Source organism: Chelonia mydas, chromosome 9, assembly GCF_015237465.2.
Source record: "Chelonia mydas isolate rCheMyd1 chromosome 9, rCheMyd1.pri.v2, whole genome shotgun sequence".
In the NCBI taxonomy this organism is placed as follows: Eukaryota; Metazoa; Chordata; order Testudines; family Cheloniidae; genus Chelonia; species Chelonia mydas.
Window position 1 is genome coordinate 17,303,285 of NC_057855.1, and position 20,631 is coordinate 17,323,915.

General features: G+C 42.5%; 1 protein-coding gene across 13 annotated transcripts in view; it reads left to right on the forward strand.

Moving 5' to 3' along the window:
• Window positions 1–8,205, forward strand: part of MECOM (MDS1 and EVI1 complex locus) — a 445,868-nt gene extending 437,663 nt beyond the window's left edge. For all 13 annotated transcript variants that reach the window (XM_043522424.1, XM_043522423.1, XM_043522430.1 and 10 more), the window contains 4 exons: window positions 1,162–1,306; window positions 4,671–4,907; window positions 5,463–5,649; window positions 6,598–8,205. In XM_043522424.1, coding sequence (XP_043378359.1) covers window positions 1,162–1,306; window positions 4,671–4,907; window positions 5,463–5,649; window positions 6,598–6,732 — 704 coding nt within the window. In that variant the 3' untranslated portion in view covers window positions 6,733–8,205. The remainder of the gene's footprint in view (window positions 1–1,161; window positions 1,307–4,670; window positions 4,908–5,462; window positions 5,650–6,597) is intronic.
• The last annotated feature ends 12,426 nt before the right edge of the window (window positions 8,206–20,631 follow it).

Genomic DNA, 20,631 nt, shown 5'->3' on the forward strand with positions numbered 1-20,631 from the left:
ACCAGAGAAATAACACCCAGTATGCAAGCTGTCTTTGTGGCTGCCTTTTACATCAGCCCTTTAGACTTAAAGTTCTACCAAATGTCCACTATCCATGAATTACATTGAAATCCAATGTCTAACTATTTCCCATGCAGAGAATTGGGCCCTGCTGCTCCTCTCATATGAGTCTGATAATGAGTAAATTACTAGACTCCTTTCTTAGACCTCAGCCTCCAGCCCTTTTGGAAACATATGCAATGGACTCAACTAAAAACAGTGGCTGGAAGGGACAGGGCTAAAGCCCACCAGTTCTGAGTAACAGCCTATCACCAACATTTATTTAAAGGCTTTGTATCTGCCTCACTTGTGCAGTCAGGTAGACTGGCAGGCTTAAACAAGCAAATCACCCCTGTTTGTAATAAGGTATGTCCCTGAGAAGGTGGGAACCAGCATTGTTTTTTCTAATGATTACAGCACAGAACTTGTCTGTCTGTCACTGATTCACTGTGTGATACTGGGCACGTCACTTAAGGCAGTGGTTCTCAAACTAGGGCTGCCGCTTGTTCAGGGAAAGCCCCTGGCAGGCCGGGCCGGTTTGTTTACCTGCCGCGACCGCAGGTTCTGCCGATTGCGGCTCCCACTGGCCACGGTTCGCTGCTCCAGGCCAATGGGGGCTGCAGGAAGGGCGGCCAGCACGGAGAACGGTGAACTGCGGTCAGTGGGAGCCGCGATCAGCTGAACCTGTGGACATGGCAGGTAAACAAACCAGCCCGGCCCGCCAGCGGCTTTCCCTGAACAAGCAGCAGCCCTAGTTTGAGAACCACTGACTTAAGACACAATCTTGGAGTCCCTGGGAGCTTTGCCATAGACTTCAATGCAAACAAGATTTAGCCCTTAATTTCTCTGTGTCTCAGCTGACCCATCTGTAAAATGGAGTTAATAATACTTCCCTCCCTCACTGGGTGTTATGAAGTTTAAATAATGTTTGAAAGTGGTCAGCCAAAATGTGAAATACATACACACACACAGACTATTTTGAAAACTGTCTTAGGGGTTTCATATTGGCAGCTGTCCTAAAATGATGCACATGAAAATTTTATTTTTAAATTAGTTTGTAAAGGATTAAATGGATGAAAAATGCAAATGACCAATCCTCTCCCCAATTTTACCTTCTTGAAGGTACTGCAACATCTTCACCTCACTCAGAACTTGAAAGCACGGGGGCAATTCTGGATGACAAAGAGGATTCTTATTTCACAGAAATTCGGAATTTCATCGGCAACAGCAACCACAATAACCAATCCCCAAGAAATTCGGAAGAAAGGTAAGATGTCACTGTAGTAAGACAGCTCCTGAAGATGACTATGTTCCTTTCCCAATTCATTTTCCCATGACTGCTATTTTGAGTATTATGGATACTGTAAAAAGGAAGTTGGCTGAGTTGAACCAGAACTAATTTTAGCATCCTTGCTGTCACAATTGTCATATAATCAGTTTAGCAAAACAATTGTGCTGACACCAACCTAGATGAATAAACAAAAGCCTGGAAACAAAGGCGTATGTTCAAATGAGCATGTCACAACTTTAGTTGTATACATACAGACCAGAGCACATCATCTGGTGATAGGCAGCAAAATCCCTGAGTACAGCAAATACTAGGCATCAGGAAACATCTTTTTAATGGGTGGCTGTCTATTTTTATGAGGGCTTCCCAATTTAAAGCTACCATACACCAATTCTCCTGTCCACGTAAGCATACTATAAATTGCCTCCATTTTGAATTCACTGAAAATCACAGACCCTACAGCATTGACAGCCATGTGTGGAGAGGATTAGAAAGAACATTGTAATCTAAAGGTAAATGGGCAAATAACAAAGTGGAAGAAGTTAAATTTAATTCCTCAGTACAAATGCAAGGCCATTACTAAGGGGCCAGTCCTGCATACACTTACTGCCAGGTAAAGTGCTCACTACCATGAAGTCAGTAGTACAACTACTAGTAATAAGTAGCTCACACTACTCTAGCCATATGAGACTTTCTTTCTGTCAGGGTATGATTTAAGTGCATATGTAAATCTAATTTTTCCTTAACTATAAGGAACTATAAATAAGGAACAGATAACAACTTCTAAGAATGTTCAGCTACTATAAAAATATGGCTAAGCATAAAGGTCATGAGAGAGCTTGTCTGCTTCTAATTTTAAAGGCTACCATATTGAGCATGTATATGAACCATACACTCTATGAAGTAGTATAAAGGCTCCAACTTTGTCTGCCTCTTTCAGTTAATTTGCGTCAGATTATCAATATCAGAAATTGTTTGCTGATAGTGAATACGTTCATCCCCCTTTTCAATTTCCAATTTGTCTTTGTGCTGGAATCAACAATAGTAGATGTAAGACAAATATTCATGAAGGCAACTGATTAAATTATTACATGCATATTCAAATTTCATTCCATCTTGACCGGCAGTGAGGGTTGTTGGGGTTTTTGTTTGTTTGTTTGTTTTTTGCACATCTGGTCTCAACATGTCTCTACAGGAAGGCAGTAAAGAGAAAAGGTTGATGGGTCATACAGTTTTTCCTTTCTAAATTCAGGGCTTCAGTCTATTTTTGATGGATGTTTTATCCTTGGCAAATTACTGCACTTGAAAGCAAAATTAGTGAATCTGTTTTCTTAATCATATGGCTTTCGTTACTTTGGTTTTAGTCCATTTCCCTTTCATTTCTAACAGTCTTGATTTAGCATAACTAGCAAGTTGTCAGCTGGAGCCATGATTAATAATTTCTTATGTCTGTCCAAAACATGTCATCATCATACTTAGATAAAAGATGTTAAAGATATCTGTTCTTTGACTCTATTTGAATAATTATCCCCTATTTCCGTTACAGTTCAACTATCTTGACTCAGTGCAAACTCAGGGATTCTGTCATTGTGTTGCAAATAGATCACTTCCTGATTTTTTTAATAGGGTGTCAGATATGAGTGATATCGGTTGATAATGGTTACTGTCGCGTCGATGATGAGATGTGGGGGATGTTGACCCATTGGCGGGCACAACTGGAACAACTTTTTTATATGCCATAAAGGCCACTATGTGGGGACAATGATTCATGACATGGACAATTACTGAATCATTCCCGGTGGGGTTTTGAAGGAGTTAGCCATATGATGATTTCCTGGAAAAACTAAGCGACAGCAAATAGATTAAATCTCATTGCACGTATACAGGAGCACAATGACCCTAGAGGAATGCAGCCAGCAGGCATGGCCGCTTCTGGTGTGCTAAAGCTTTTGGTTAAGAAAGTAAAGATGTTATAACAATAAACCAAACAAATCAATATCTAATGTGTTTTCATGAGGCATCTTCCTGTGTTAAAATTCTCAGTATATTCTGTATCATGCAGCATGGTTTAAGTCACATATATTCTCAAGCTAACTCTGTGCAGACAACAAAGTTTCCATTTTTATAGCTGTACTCTTGGAAGGCAAAGGGCCACGTATGCAATTAAAACAATAAATGAGCCAACCAGTGCAGTGTTATTTCTTACATAAAAACACTGGGCCAGCTACACAGGTTAGTAGAGGTTGACATAGGTCCACTGACGTCAATGGAGCTATGCCAGTTTACACCAGCTGCATATATGGCTCAGCATGTATCAATGTATACATTTTTGTGGCAGAGCTGAGCACCTTCAACTCCCATTTAAGTCAATAAAAGTTGAGCACCTCCAAAGTTACTCAGCATCCTACAGGATAAAACTCCTTAATCAAACATGCTACAGAGTACAAGTCTATAGGTCAGCATGAACTTAGCACCCTTTGTAGAATATGCTGTAACAGGCCCTAAAGAGCGAACCTGCTCTGAAAGCACAAGACAGTTTAATGATAGGTCTGAATTTTCAAAATGTGTATTGCTATAATTATTATTTAAATAAGAGTATTGGTTTCACTTCTCACTTAAAACATTGCATTAGATATTGAGAATTAAGGGACCTTTTCGTTATTGCCATCAGCCATTATTTTTGTCCACCTTTCAATCCAGCCTCCCATAATTGTGGGTGTAATTTTGCACCTGGACTTCAGTGTGGGTGCTAAACTGCAGGCACAATTATTTGTACCTGCAGTTGCACCCAGTCAGATGCCATGCATAATCTGTGGGTGCAGTGACATAAGTGGGCTTCTTAATGAGTGGAGTTGTGAGCACAGTTTATTGTAGAAAATATTGCACCTGCATTTGATTTTGCAAAATTGTGAGCATACTATTGGAGGCCATTTCTAAAAAATTCAGATTCTCAGCCTCTATAGCTCCCATTAAAATTCATTAGGTTATTTTGCCAAGGCTAGTTGGTATAAGTAGGAGTACTATGATTAAATGAAAGACAGGAAAAATTAAAAAGAACATCAGAAAACACCTCCTGACGGTTATGTATACAATGGAGTGGGATGGGCTCCCAAAACTAAGAGTAGAATTCCATGCAGTTTGGGCCATAATATTTCATTGTTTTTTAAACAGAATTCACAACAATAATTCCTTGATATTCAAAGCTAAAGAGTACAAAACACTACAAAGCATGCTGGAAGGGACCATTTTGCATTGGCAGCAGGAGAGGTCTTTTTCAGCTCTACTTGGTATGATTTCATAAGCCTGATTATACATCGATTGATTGATTTTTATTTTCTTTTAGAATGAATGGCAGCCACTTTAAGGATGAGAAAGCATTGGTGGCAAGTCAGAACTCGGACTTGCTGGATGATGAAGAGGCAGAAGATGAAGCAGTGATGGATGAGGAAGATGAAGAAAGTGAAATTGCGGGGAAGCCAGTCAAGGAACCGGTTACAAGTAACCTACATGAAGGGAGCCCTGAGGATGACTACGAAGAAACAAGTACTTTGGAAATGAACTGCAAGGCTTCCCCTGGCAGGTTGGTTTCTTCCTAGTATTTTAAATGGTACAGTTAAATAAAGTTTAAAAAAAAAAAAAAGAAAAAAAAGAAAACAGTGCAAGCATTCCAAGGACCAAATTCTGGCAAGCATGCTAGGAAACAGTCCTAATGAGCTAACCCCAATAGCAACGTCAGTGTGCACCTGTATTTGGCTGACACCAGCCCTATCCTCAGCCCCTTTGGGCAATCGGTTCCTTTTAAGAGTAGAAATAATTGGCACAGGGAGCTATGAGCGATTGTCAGGCCAGAGCGGATACATATATAAACATGTAGCATATGCTGTCTGGCACCTACTAGCTGCCTGTGACTTGTGCAATGGTCCCATGCCGTTATCCTTACCTGCTGGACCATACTGTAGCTGCTTATGATTTTTGGTGAAGTTAAAAGTGAGGCAGTTTAGAGCAGACTTAAATAGATGAGAATTGGTGTGCAGTAGCCTTATATTGGTGAGCCCTTATAAGAAGACCTTTTTTGGAGGCATGCAAAAGATTTTAATTACATTCAAAAACCCATAAGCTCCATCACATTTTGTAGGTATAAAGAGGATGAGTATACCAAGACTGGACTCTCTGCTTTGGATCATATAAGGCACTTCACAGATAGCCTCAAAATGAGGAAAATGGAAGAAAATCAATACACTGAAGCTGAACTGGCAGCTTTCAATACTTCACACCTGCCAGAGGATCTAAAGCAACCATTGTACAGGAAATCCAAGACCCAGGTAAATTCTTAATTCAGCTTAAGCTCATTGTCACTGAGTATCCAAAAGATGGACCTGCTGGTGTGAGGTAAACTAGAGTCATCTTAATCACAACAGAAAGGTTTGTGCTCCTGATCCACAGTAAGCCCTGAAAATTTGCTCTCCCCATTCTGTGGTTACTATCAGAGCAAATGGGATATCAGATTGTTTTAAAGAGGGGGGCATATTCTTGGGTGGTGTAATCAACCTAAGGATCTGGCCCATGATATGTAGGTATATGGAATATTTTCAAAAAACAGTATGTTGCTGTGTAATGTATTCCTGTATACATATGCAGAGATTACATCACTGTGATTAATGGGATTCTGCTCTCAGATACACCAGTGCAAGCCTGCTGGAGTCATCACTTGTAGTCAGTGGGTGTGCTCCAATACAACTGAGAGGACTTGGCCAGATGTATTTTCACAAGTTAGTGTGACTGCACCACTCAAGAGAATTAGTGAACTTTCCCTAGGGATGGGTCTGTTGCCAGAGGTACTGTCGCCTCCTAGTGGCGTTGCTCACTATGTACATGGCATTTCTCTGTTCAGCAGCGTTTAGCTAGGCTGATATTTCAATCCCAGTTTCTAATGTTATTTGGAAGCAATTAAAAAGGGGTTTCATTGTGTTCTTGACTTGAAACCACCCAGGAAATTACTACTGAATGTTTTTAAAATTCTTTGTCAGCCTTGGATGATGAGGGTAAAGAATTATTACTATTAGTGGGTCAAAAAATGTCAAAGGAAAGGTTGGCAGAGCTTTACCTAACAGATGTTGTATACATAAATCCAAATTTAGACCTCCACTGAATACAAAATACTCTCTAGGGATCAAATTTTGGCTGCTTCCATATAGGTGACATGGTTTAATGTCAAAGCAGTGCATTCTGCAGTGTTTACCACTTTCTCTTTCTCTTGTTTCCTCATTCAGGCATATGCTATGATGCTCTCTCTCTCTGACAAGGACTCTCTCCATTCTGCATCCCACAATTCTCCCAACATGTGGCACAGTATGGCAAGAGCTGCCGCAGAATCCAGTGCCATCCAGTCCATTAGTCATGTATGACATTGTGAAACCTTACCAAGAATTGGGACCAAGTCCAAACCAGTAGCATGGCTCTTTCGTATATGACTATTTAAAAGACTGCTGAGCAGAATGCCTTATAAATCTGCAGGGTCACTCATCTAAAGTCTGATGACCTTAAACTGAATAATTTTAAAAAGAAAGAAACTATTTATTCTCAATATTTTGTTTTGCACAGCAAAGGCAGCTGCTGACTTCTGGAGGATCAATGCGACTTAAAAAAAGTTTCAGTGGATTATGTAAACCTCGGCCGGGAAAAATGTCTTCCAATTCACCCGGCATGAGAGGGTGGGGGCAGATGGGTTAAGACTGCATTGATACACATGGGCACTCCTTTAAAATAGAAACTGAATTGTTTTTCTTTTTGTATAAGATAGTTTGACACAGGATTGGGAACAGTTGCTTTTATGTACAAATCCTCTTCATTAAAGCTTTATGCATTTTAACCCTTCAAAGAAAGAAAGTAGTTCTATCATATGCACACTATCCATCATTAATATTAGAAACCAATAACAGGGAATATTTCATCCTCTCCGTAATTTTTTCTTCTTACCTGCATTGTGGAAAAAAAAAAAAGAAAGAAGAAAAGACAAAAAAAAACTTTGAGAGACAATACATAAGAGGTTTGTGTATATTGTAAACTATGAATGTTCACCACTCAAAGACGTTTAAGTCATTCAGCTACTTCTGTCAAAGGACCATTTCATCAACAGTACCACTAGTTCAATGTTTGCCAAATCATTGTAATGACATTTTAAATTTAGACAATCATGTTGCTGTGTTGTTTTGTTTCCTCTAATTTCTTTTTTTGTGTTGTGTGTACCATGTATTTATTTGTTGGCAAACAATTGTTTGTTGATTAAAATAGCACTGTTCCTATGTTAAACAGCACTGCTCCAGTCCCCCACTACTTTATGATGTAGGCACCCATGTACTTCAAAACAAGTGAGGTGAACTGATCTGTGTATATTGGAGTGCAAAACAGTGTTCGAAATTTTCTGACATTCCTATTTTTTTCTTTTTAATGAAACTAAATAACTAATAGATGCGAATTAGTTTTTTTTAAATACAGTAAATTGATTCAATTGTATAAACAGTTATAATTTCTTCATGAAAGCATGATTCTTCTGATTAAAACTGTACCCAATATTTTATGCTGGTTGTCTGCGAGCTTGTGTGATGTTATGTTCATGTTAATCCTATTTGTAAGATGAAGTGTTCCAAACTTACGTTAAAAAAATAAATAAATAACGGACTGTATTCAGTTATTTTTGTTTTGTTTTTTTGCCTTTTAGTGAGGGACCAGATTTATTTCCTTTTGTTTATAATCTCATTTTGAAATAATCGGCAAGTTGAGGTACTTTCTTTAAATGCTTTGTACAATGTAACTGTTATGCATTTCAGAACATTATTATGGGAGGATCAACTAAAAAAATAAAGGACTATAAAACCGAAGGCATCTTTTTCACTCTCCTTTTGTTTTTGTGGAGTCATTCCATTTCATTTAATTTATCACTTGGTAACTTAAGGGTTAGGACTGATCTGTATCTCAAGTGGTCATGGATAATAATAACAACAATAGAATCTGGAATTGCTATAGTATCTTTCAATTATCTTAATGTACTTTACAGATAATTAAGACAAATAATAAGAGGGTTGTTAGTGGCCAGAATGCAGATTTAAATGCTTTACTTAATGCAGTCACATCTGGATCAGGCTCAAGGCCATGCATCCTCTGAACAAACTTGTAGAGTAGTAGACAAGTTTAAGAGACCCCAGCTAGCGCAATCAGGGAGCGCATGGCATATGGTGGACAAGGCAAAGGAGTGCTAGCAGGGGAACTGAGATGAAGGCATTCCTTTAGCAGGACTGAGATGGAAGAAGGAGCAAACAGAGGGCATTACCAGTTCTGTACATATAGTAATACACCAGGTAGCAGACTGGGAGAATCAGAACCGTACCACCAACAGAGGTTCAGTGGAGGGTAAGTATAGCCTTAGGGAGCTTGGGTGACAGCCCGGCCACTGATGTCTACGCGTATGTCCACACAGCAAAAAACAACAATAAAATCAGTGAGTCTCAGAGTCAGATGTTGGGCTCGGGCTGATTCTGAGAACCTCCCGACTTGCTGGGTTTCAGACCCTGGGCTCCAGCAAAAACCCAAGTGTTCACACTGCTGGTTTTAACCCCACAGCACAAGCCCAAGTCTGTTGACCTGAGACTCACTGATGTGGGTCTTTTTTGTTGCCATACCCACAGACAAAACTCTCTTTGACATCAGTGGTACAAGGATTGCACCCATTCTGTTTAAAAGCTTGTTTTGCAGCGGGGCTGAGCACTCGCCACTCCAACTCAAGATAATGGGAGCTGATGCTAGGGTGAGCAGATGTCCTGATTTTATAGGGACAGTCCTGATTTTGGGGTCTTTTTCTTATGTAGGCTCCTATTAACCCCCACCCCTTGTCCTGATTTTTCACATTTGCTGTCTGGTCACCCTCGCTGATGCGGCACAATACCCTTAAAACAATTAGGCCCTAAGCCTTGCACGGCTGCATTTATTGTTCCGCTACTTATATTACCTATCTTGTGTAATTCTATACCTCAACTCTGATAGGCATTGATACTGTTTCACGTAACACAAGGGCCACAGACTGCTCACATGTGGCCCAAGCCAAAGTCCAATGAAGCTAATAGGAGACCGTCTATTGCCTTCCTCGGCCATTCGGTCAGCCCCCGCCCTGCGCTCACCCTGCTGCATTTTCTGCCATGCTTAGGACGCCAAACATGGGCATTTTGATGGCAGGTGTGCTTTTAGCTCCTACAGGGCCATGTTGTCATAGAGGGGTCCTGAATTATGCCACATCGTATTAATTTGGGGGAAAAAGCCACTTGTGCGGCCAAATGGGTGGCCAAACATGAAGGCGCTACTGCTAGGGTTGCCTGCTTTCTAACTGCAGAAAAACTGAACACTATAGCTCTGCCCCCTTCCATGAGGCTCTGCCCCTCCTCGGAGGCCCCGCCCCACAGGCCCTCAATTCCCCCCTCCCCACCCCCCCCGCCCACCTCAGGCCCTGGTCACTCACTCTCCACCATCATCGCTCACTCATTTTGGCTGGGGCCAGGGGGCGGGGTGCCTCTGACAGGGAGGGTGTGGGGGATGAGGGGTTTGGGATGCAAGAGGGGGCTGCGGGTTCAGACGCTGGCTGGTGCTTCAGGCTCTGGGCTGGAGCTGAGAGGTTTAGCATATGGATGAGGGCACGGGAGTGAGGCAGGGGGTTGAGGCTGCAGGAGGGGATACAGGCTTCAAGGACGGGAGTGGGGGGCGGGGTCAGAAATTAGTAGTTTCAGGGTATGGGAGGGTGCTCTGAGGTGGGGCCAGGGATGAGGGGTTGGGGCAGGTGCAGAAGAGGGTTCTGGGCTGGGGCCGAGGTGTTCAGAGCATGGGAGGAAGGGGGAGTAGGCTCCAAGAGAAAATTGGGGGTTCTGAGCTGGGCATAGTGGGGGAGGGGGTGGTTCGGGGTGCAGGCTCCGGGCAGTGTTGACCTCAGGCGGCTCCCAGGAAACTGCAACATGGCTCTCTGGCTCCAAGGTGGAGGGGTGGCGGGGGGGGGGGCTCTACGTGCTGTCCCTCCTCCCGCAGGCATCGCCCCCGCAGCTCCCATTGGCCACAGTTTGTTTGTGGGAGCTGGTGCTTGGGGCAGTACACAGAACCCTCCTTGGCTGCCCCTCGGCGTAGGAGCCAGAAGGACATACCAGACATGTTCTGGGAGCTGTGCAGAGCCGCCATGGCGGACTTTTAGCGGCCCAACTGGACTTTTAGTGGAGCCACCAGGTTCCCCTTTCGACTGGGTGTTCCTGTCAAAAATCGGATGTCTGGCAATCCTAGCTACTGCCCAGTTATGTGATTGCACATTAAAAAAAAAAAAGGGTGTGCATACAAGTATCCTGAATTCACTTTAGGAATATGTGTGTATATGAATGCACTTTAGGAACCTATTTATGTTTCTTTCACTGCCACCAAAGGAGCAAGGAGACTAAATACATGAATACTTTTCCCCATCTTCCCCCTCCCGCCCCACCCCCCAATAGGGGAAGGAGGCAGTTCCTCTCAAGAGTGGTTCCCTGCCAATTCCACTGCTTTATAATGCTTCTAGGGAAGTATAACTTTTTCCCTGCATCTAATGTCCCAGAGTAAGGTAGCACCTTCCCTTCAGACACCCCCAGGGAAAGAAGGCCTGTTGATGTGTCTCTATTGAACATTAATGTGTGGTTAATATCTAGCCATTACGGCTGTATATTGAAGGTACCATACATATTGCTCAATGGAGCGCCAGACGTAATTTGGCTATTTTGGTGAAGGGCTAACGAGAAGAGACAATCGTTTACACCATATAGCATAGCACGCACTACTTAGCGCCACCCATATCTGTCCAAAAGGCCATCTGTGTTTTATGGATGAGCCATCAGTGTTACATCAAACTTGTCTATTACCACTATTCAAAGAAAATTAATTGTAAGGCTTTTCTTCGACACTATTTTAAGAAAAGCCATAAAGGTCATTTGACATGGACCCAGCAGCAGTGTTATAATAAAGCCCATGGACAGTGATGAAGTCATTGGTGCCTATGATATCATTAGTATAAGCAGGGAATGTTGAGTGAAATACACACAGATGAGTGACAACAGACGTGGACCTTACCCCTTATAGTTCTATCCATCTTCATACCTATTTCCTTCCAGGCTCTTGAAGTTCATTGCTTTCTCCCCGATAGCAACGTTCATGTACCTAAAAGGGTAATTTGAAAGAGCAAACTGATTTTGAAGAAACTAGTCTACCCCCACCACACAAAAATAGAAAAAAAATATTACATTGTGTCTTACTGGGGCATGCTGAAAGGACCAACTGCCTTTGTCCAGAAGGGGAAGGCATTCTAAACAAGAGGGTTCATAATGTCTATTTTCTGCTAAGATGGCTTTTACTAAGATACCTTTAAGTATGGCTTCTGGATCCTTCTTCTGATGCTATTAGGTATTTTTCATGTTATACCCAATGAGTTCAGTGTGATATAGACGACCACAAAAAAGACGTAATCAGTACAACTGGAGACTATGGCCAACGACCACCATGACAAGCTGTATAATTAGTATTTCACTTTGTTCCGATGTATACAAAGGTATTTTATATTTTAAAACAGACACAGTTACAGCATTTGTGGAAGGGAAAGTTGTTATAAGAATATCTGCACAAGTAATTAAGTAAAGCCAAACCCAGCCATGACCAAGTGGGTAAAGCCTTCTCTATGTCAGAGGCTACATAACCTTGCCAGGGCCCCAGTCATTGTTTAAATGCATTATGAGCCCTGGCCAAAAGCTCTTGCCGTCCCAACACCACTGACATTTCTTTGTAATCTTAGTGCAGGATTGGGCAAACTTTTTGGCCTGAGGGCCACATCAGGGTTCCAAAACTGTGTGGAGGGCCGGGTGGGGAAGGCTCTGGCTCCCCAAACAGCATGGCCCCCCTGAGCCCCTAGCCATCCCCTCCCACTTCCCGCTGCCTCTCAGAACCCCCGACCCATCCAACCCCCTGCTCCTTGTCCCCTGATCTTCCCATCCTGGGACCCCCCCACCCTAACCTGCCCTCCAGGACTCCATCCCCATCAAACCACCCTGTTCCCTGTCCCCAGACTGCCCCAATCCCTATCCATACTGCTGCCCCCTGACAGGCCCCCTGGGACTCCCACGCCTATCCAACTGTCCCCTGCTCCCTGTCACCTGACTGCCCCCTGGGACCCTCTGCCCATTATCCACCGCCCCCCCGTCACCCCCTTACCATGCTGCTCAGAGCACCAGATCTGGAAGCCGCACCAACCGGCCGGAGCCAGCCACGCCGCCGCACAGTCTAGAGCACTGGGGCAGGCCAGCAGCTCTTGCAGCTGCGTTGCCTGGCAGGAGCTTGCAGCCCCACTGCCCAGAGCACTGGCAGCATGGTGAGCTGAGGCTGCAGGGGAGGGAGGACAGCAGGGGAGGGGCCAGGGGCTAGCCTCCCTGGCCGGGAGCTTAAGGGCCGGGCAGGATGGTCCCACGGGCTGGATGTGGCCCACAGGCTGCCATTTGCCCACCAGTGTGTATGGGTTCCAAAGGCCATGTTGGTTGATCCTTAGTTTCAGTGTAAAAGATGATGGCAGATGCAGCCCTTCAGTCTTTACCATTCAGAGTCACTTACTAAAGCAAGGAAAAACCCTACATGACCACAACAAAAATAACTAAGTTTGGTGATCCTTTTTTCCTCCATTATATTTGTTTTCCTCTTCTTACAAAGAGTCCAACTTTGCCATTTCCCCAAGACACAGATTTGAATCAAAGCAGCGTTTTAATAAGGCCTAAACACAGAGGTCTGACTCTTTAAATAGCTCATTGAACGTCTCGCTCAAGAAGAGTTATTAGCCCCAGTGTACATGCTAAATTCCATTTGGGAGAAGCACATCCTGAGTAGCCCCTGGCGGCTCACGAGGAGATGCAGTCCTTTATTAGCTCACAGCAACGGGAAGTGAACAGTTGCATTTCACCCCAAAAGTGGCTGCACTTCAGTGGTGAGTATAGCTATTCATATGTGTAATTTATAAATCTGTTCAGGAAGTGTTTTTGAATCCTTCCTGATGAAAGGTGCTGTAGAAATATGAAGTGCTTTCATATGGCTTGGTTTTACTACTACTACTATCTGATTGTGCCAAACTGGATACGGGTTCTGAAATATCAGACCTTGAGAATGAGCCTTGCTTTTTCCTGTTATATTTTAATCCTAATTAATTCCAGAAAGACTAAAGAGCTGTGATGAAATGCTACACTTTTCTTTAAAGTCCCTCTTGTAAGTCCTAAAAGAGGCCCCAACTTTGCAAGGTGGGGCAGGGGAAGAGGGTTAATGGTCATTTTGATGCTAAATTATCAATAATTAAGAAGCTGATTTTCTGGGATTGATGAAAATTTTTAACAGCTGCTTCTTTTAGGCCCTTATCCTTCAATTTTATTAGCATGTGTTAACATAACGTGGAAAATATATTTATATTTATATTATGCTTTGTCAGGACCCCAGCATCTGTACCCTGGGGCAGATACACATGAGATAGCTGGGGCTACATTTGCCAGTGTGCACATGTGGAAATGTTCAATTTGTAATACGATTACAGCCCCAAAACAAAGCCCACTTGATACCTGTGGCATATTTGTTTCATGGTAAGTGCAGAAAATTCTCAAAATCATGTCATGTGTCGTATCACCAGCCAAGTCAAACTATAGAAGTAGCTCTTTTAATTCCCAGGGAATCTCTTTAAACAGGCGCGTGTCAGGCCCAATTAGAATCCACACAGACCTACACTAATTGGGGTGAGTATGCAGCAGAATAATGTGGTCATTTAGCAAACCAGACCTTTTGTAAAGGATAGCATGTGAAATAAGTGCTTGCCTTTGCACAACCATAAATGCTGCAATTCCACCTCTTATGTCAATTGAAAAATGCCATGTCTCTGTTCTGAGGCCTTGCAGAATCTTGAAAGGCTTACTACAAAAATCAACTGGAAAAAGTTAACTTATAGATAAGACATTTAGTGACTATGAATAAAAATGTACAATGTAAAAGCCATCCACTAAATGCCAGGGGTTAGGAGAAAGCTTCCCTGGGGAGTATGTTGGGAGACAAGGTGGGTAAGGTAATATCTTTTATTGGACGAACTTCTGTTGGTGGAGAGGACAAACTTTTAAGCTTCACAGAGCTTTTCCTCAACTCTGAAGAAGGTAACCAGAGTGTCAGAGCTAAATACTAGGTGGAACAATTACTATAAAGAACTCAAAGAAGACCCCCACACTGAAATTCACACAGGAATTTAAGGATATCAACAAATCCTTCCACAACTCCAAGAGAAACTCTACAACTTCCCCACACAAACCCACCCTTGGGACCTACATGCTTCCCAAGATACACAAACAAGGGAACACCGACACACCCTATAGTATCTGGCCATGGCACTCTTACTGAAGGAAGATCAAAACTCAGAGAAACCATTCTCAAACCACTCAGCACAAAAAAGGCCAGTTTCCTTCAGGACACAACTGACTTCCTCTGGAAACAGCAACATTAACAACCTCTCTCAGAACACCATCCTTGCCACTATGGATGTCAACTCCATGTACACCAACAGCTCTTGCCATGATGGCATCACTGCCTGCCTCAAATATCTACAAGACAATGGACAACACTCAGATATCCACCGTAGATACATCACTAAACTCATGCATTTCATCCTTACCCATAACAAGTTTATATTTAACAACCAACACTTTGTCCAAAGCATGGGAACAGCCATGGGTATGAGGATGCCCCCCGCCCCAAATGCCAATCTCTTCATGGGCCGCCTTCAGAAAGAATTTCTGGAAAAATGCACCATGAAACTTATGATATACCTGAAAGATACATCAATGATATTTTCTTCCCCTGGACAGAAGACCTAAAGTCACTCATAGATTTCCATCACAACTTCAACACCATAACACTACCACACTAGCATCAACTTCCTGGACACAACGATCACCTTCAGAAACTACATTCAAGAAACACCTACCTTCACAGAAACCACCCCAGACACACCAAGAAATCTGTTATCTACAGCCAGGCACATACATACCACAGGATATGCTCTGAAGATAAAGTCCGGGATACACACATTAACACACTTAAAATTGTCTTCACCAAATAAGGACACTCCACCAGAGAAGATCATATCATGGATTGGACCACCCAAATACACGGAGAGAACCTGCTCCAATACAGGAAAAAATAAACCCCAACAACTGCACACTGATTGTTACCTACCACCCCACACTGGAACCCATATCAGGTATCATCTAACAGTTACAACCCACACTTGATTGAGACCGCATCCGGAAAGACGTCTTTCCTCAACCCTTTATTCTGAGCTTCCAACAACCCCGCAACTTCACCAAACCCATCATCAGAAGCAAGCTCACCACAGAGCCAGGCACACCAACTCAAAGCAGCACCAGGTCCTGCCAGAACAACAGATTAAAAAACCTGCAGACATATGTCTACTGCTGTGATGATCAATACCCATCACAACTCACCTTTCAAGATCCATGGGTCCTACACATGCCTATCACAACATGTGGTCTACCTCATCCTGTGCATCAAATGCCCCAACAGCACCTATGTGGATAAAACCAGACAATCTCTATGTTCTTGAATGAACTCCCACAGAAAAATGATAAAAGGCAAAAACGCTATTACCTGCACCCCGACACTTTTTACAAAATGATCACTCCCATAGCTGACCTCTCAGTCCTCATCCTCAAAGGAAACCTGCAGATCATCTTCAAAAGATGAGCCTGGGGACTTAAATTTTAAGTCTGATGGTCACTAAAAACATGGACTTAACAGAGACACTGGTTTTAGGATTCATTACAACAATTTGTAACACAATCTGTTGTCTACTAACCCTCCTTTGTCCTACACGTGTGGAGATGTTAAGTGCCTATTTCATTTTAAGTGGTCTCCTACAACATGTGTGAACCCCTTATGTTTGACAATCTTGTTTTTTAGCTGTGACGCTCTGGTTACCTTCTCCAGACCTGAGGAAGAGCTCTGTGAAGCACACAAAATTGTCTCCTCCATCAACTGAAGTTGGGCCAGTAAAAGTTATTACCTCACCACCTTGGCTCTCTCACATCCTGGGAACAATATGGCTACAACACTTATTGCATCAGTGTCCATTTTGTCACTTTACACCTTTTTCTGATGTATTGGTACTAACCACTATCAGAGACAAGGTACTGCACTAGACAATACTTCACTGGTCTTATATGGCCTGGCAATTCCTGTGTAAGAAATAGCTTGTCAAGGGTTAGTTTTTCAAGGTAAAAGAGCCAAGACCTGGGCTGTTAACAGCTGCAATAAAATGCTGGTCTTAATTTTACTATATATATATATGAGAGAGAGAGAGAGAGAAAGGAAGAGAGGAGCTTGGAAGGATAGATTTTTAATCAGTTGAATGTTGGTACCATACACACGCATGCAAACCAAACAAAAAAGATTTCCATTGATGACAGTTGAAATTTACTGATAGGCAAAGTAAGAAAAATGTTCTATGGGAACTTATTAGAGGTAGATTTATGGGTATTTACTTTGTGTATTTTGATGTGTGATGTTGACAATTTGTGTTTTAACAGTTATAAAGCTTTAACTTTTTGAATCTCAATGTCTACTTTCATTAAATAATTGCCTGACACCACCCATAATTTTGCACAACTGTGAAAATATATATAGATAAAAATAAAAAAGCTTAAAAATAAATATTGAGATGTATCAAAGTTATAAAAATAAATAAAATCGAATTCTGAAAAGCCTCTGTGTATGTATGTGTGTGTTTATATATAAACTCTTTAAAATGACTTAGAGCCAGCTAGCTGTGGAACCAGGTGTTCTTATTAGTATTCTTCCTCCCCTATTCCTATCTCTTCCTTATCACACTCACTGTTGCATCTTCCCTGTGATGAAATTCTAGGGACTCATGATTATAGGGACCGTTCTGTGTTTGTACAGTGCTTTCACAATAGTGGCCCAATTCTGACTGCGGCCTCTGGGCAATAAAAACAATAACAACAGTCCTGCCATGAGCTTCCCCCCAGGCCTCCAAATAGGCAAGTAAATGATTCATTGTCTATCTTTCCAGGGGAAAAAACACAACTGTCTGTTAAGGCATTACCTTATTTTCCTGGCAGAAATCATTTTTTAAAAAAAACAACACATGCTGAATGTTTTTGAATTTGAAACTGACACATAGTTGCCAAATGTGGAGTTGAGAGGAATCATCCTATCTTAACACTTTCCTACCCCTTTAGTTAGTAGCTCAGCTAAAGGATAAAACACTGAAAAGTAGACCCATCAGATGTGCCCATAAAGAAAAAGCACATCCCATTATGCTCATAACAACCCACCTTTAAAGGCAGGGAATACCTTTGGAACTGGCAGACCCTTTCAATACCAATGAAACTTTCTAAGAGCACCATACACTGCAACAGCTACCTTGCCCCACACACATTCCAAATAGTCAGCTGCTCTTACTTTATGGTCTTGATTCACCGATGCTCTTTTTGGAAATGGTTTTGATGCTTTTATTACTGAAGAGTTACACAGTTGCTCCAGAAATTGCACCTAGCACTAAAACTCTAACCCTGGCACAAAGGATACAGATGTGTGAATAATGGATTGGTTTGCTGGCAATTTGGGTTAATCCAAAAATGACATTTTTGCTGAATTGAAAAAAACCAACAACTCGGGTTGAACACAATGTTTTATTCAATCCACAGCAACAATTTTCATTTCAATTTAAAGAGCTTTAAGAAAAATAAAGGTGAAGGAAATTTTGAAACAAAAAGTAATTTTGAATTGGAAAATTGAAATGTTGCATTTAGAATATGTCAAAATGAAAAGTTTTGAGTTTTTCTGAATTTTTGAGGGGGAGGCAGGAGGTTTGATACAAGTAATTTGATGAAAACACCACAAATTAACAAAACATGCTGATGTCACCGAATCTGCTTCCGGGAGCTGTTTGAGGTAAGCGCCACCCGGAGCCTGCACCCCTGATCCCCTCCCATGTCCCAATCCTCCACCTCAGCCCTGATCCCCCTCCCACCCTCTGAACCCCCTGATCCCAGCCCGGACCATCCTCATGCGCCCCAAAACCCTCATCCCCAGCCCCACCCCAGAGCCCACATCCCCAGCCAGATTCTTCACCCTTTCCCATGCCCCAACCCCCTGTCCCAGCCCTGATCTCCCTCCTGCCATCTGAACCCCTCAATCCCAGCTTGGAGCATCCTCCTGCATCCCAAAACCCTCATCCCCAGCCCAACTCCAGAGCCCCATCCCACACTCTGAGTCCCTCAGCACCAGCCCAGAGCCCCCTCCTTCCCCTCAGCACCAGCCCACACCAGAGCCCATGCCCCATCTGGAGACCTCACCCCCCCCCACCACCACCCCAACCCCCTGGTGAAAATGAGTGAGTGAGAGTGGGAAGAGCGAATGACAGAAGGGGCGGGGGGATGGAGAAGGGGCAGGGCCTCATAGGAAGGGAAGGGCAGGGCAGGGGACAAGGGTGTTTGGTTTTGTGCGAGTAGAAAGTTGGCAACCCTAATTTAGTTTCAATTCTTGTCAGGCCAAGATTCTCACATGGAGCACATCTGAGCATGTTCAGTAATTATTTTTCACCATTCACCCTGAATAGCAACCAGCTGTATGGACATGCTGGTAAAAAGCTATAGCCCTTCAACAAGGGAAAGGCTTTATATATCCTGAAGCTGGGGGAAACTCATGGATCAAGTATGGGGGAGGGACTGGGTGCTGTGCTGGGCTAGGCACTAATGACTGGGAAGTGTTAGAACTGGGAAGCGGATCAAGAACTAGATCAAACCAGGCACTAATGAGATAGGTAGCCAATTGGAGCATACATAGGCATTGGTGTGCTCTGCACCAGAGAGACAAAAACAACCCTCTTGAACTTCAGTGCAAAAACTAAAATCTAGCTGATGAAGTTTTGCAAAACCAAACCACCCTGCCTTGGCCTAATTGAGGTATCACAAATCAAGAGCTTTTCATGAGAACTCTCCCCTGCCCTCCATCTTCTCCAGACACTAGTAGTTCAGATAAAATAGAACCTAACTCAAAACAATTAATTATTTTGCCTTTTTAAAAAGAATTAGGGAACCAAAAAACCTGGCTTCCTTCACCTATTGCTAGTTCCAGAACATAACTTCCTCCACCGCTAGTCAGTCACTGAATTTATAACATTTCCTCTGTGGAAAATGTCAGGGGTCCCCCAAGGTGTTGAATTCTTCTTTAATCCAGCATTGCCACTGGTGTGGGATGATCGGGAGCCTACAGTTTCTCAGGTTAGAATTTGATCATAAGAGAATTTACCCTGCCCAGTTTTCCAACAACAAATGTAAATAAAGATCTTTTCCCTAGAACCTGAAATATCAGCCTCACAAACCAAATCCATTTGCATTGTTCCCTTGTTCTCAGCTGAAACAATTATCCCAATAAATCCTCTTTTTTAAAGTCTGCCTCACGGTATAAATGGCCACCTACTTTGTTGTCCAAAATCTCTTGCAGTTAGAATCCTACAATGCACAATCTCAGACGGGTTATCAGTTATGTCATGCATTATAAATTCTCCAATCAGCACAGTGGGAAACAACATTTCTATTTAATACCAGGAGAAACAGTGGAAGTCAGCGATTGATACCAACACAATGATGGGAAAAAGTGTCTAGAGGTGCTACTCACATAATCTCATTTTACAACATCTTGAAAATTCAATAGAAAGGACTCTGCTAACAATACCAGAATGACATACCACTGATTATTGTGCTGAAAAGTTCCTAAACTCTTAACAATAAGAGAGCTCTCTAAATATATCGCAACAAAAACATACAACAGTTTGTTTCTTTCTCTTTTTTGTTTTTTGTTAATTTTTTACAAAGCACATATTATTAGTCAACAATCGCTGTACAGGCTATCCCCAGGCAGTCTGCCTGCCGGTAATGTTTTGGGAAATCAGCTCTCGAAAGCTTTTGTTTTTTAACATACAACAATTGCATCTTAAAAACAATTAAGGAAGCATAAGTGTCTGCAAATGGCAAGTAACTGGGCAAATATATTTTCCAAGGAGCTAAGAAAAAGACTACTTTTGCACTTTAGCGACATGCTTCAGAAATCATACTCCAATGGATAATTTTTCAGCTGCTCGTAGAAATGAGGTCCTTTTTAAGGACCTAATGTTTCTTGCTGAGTCTCTGCCCTCTGTATAATTGGTAGAG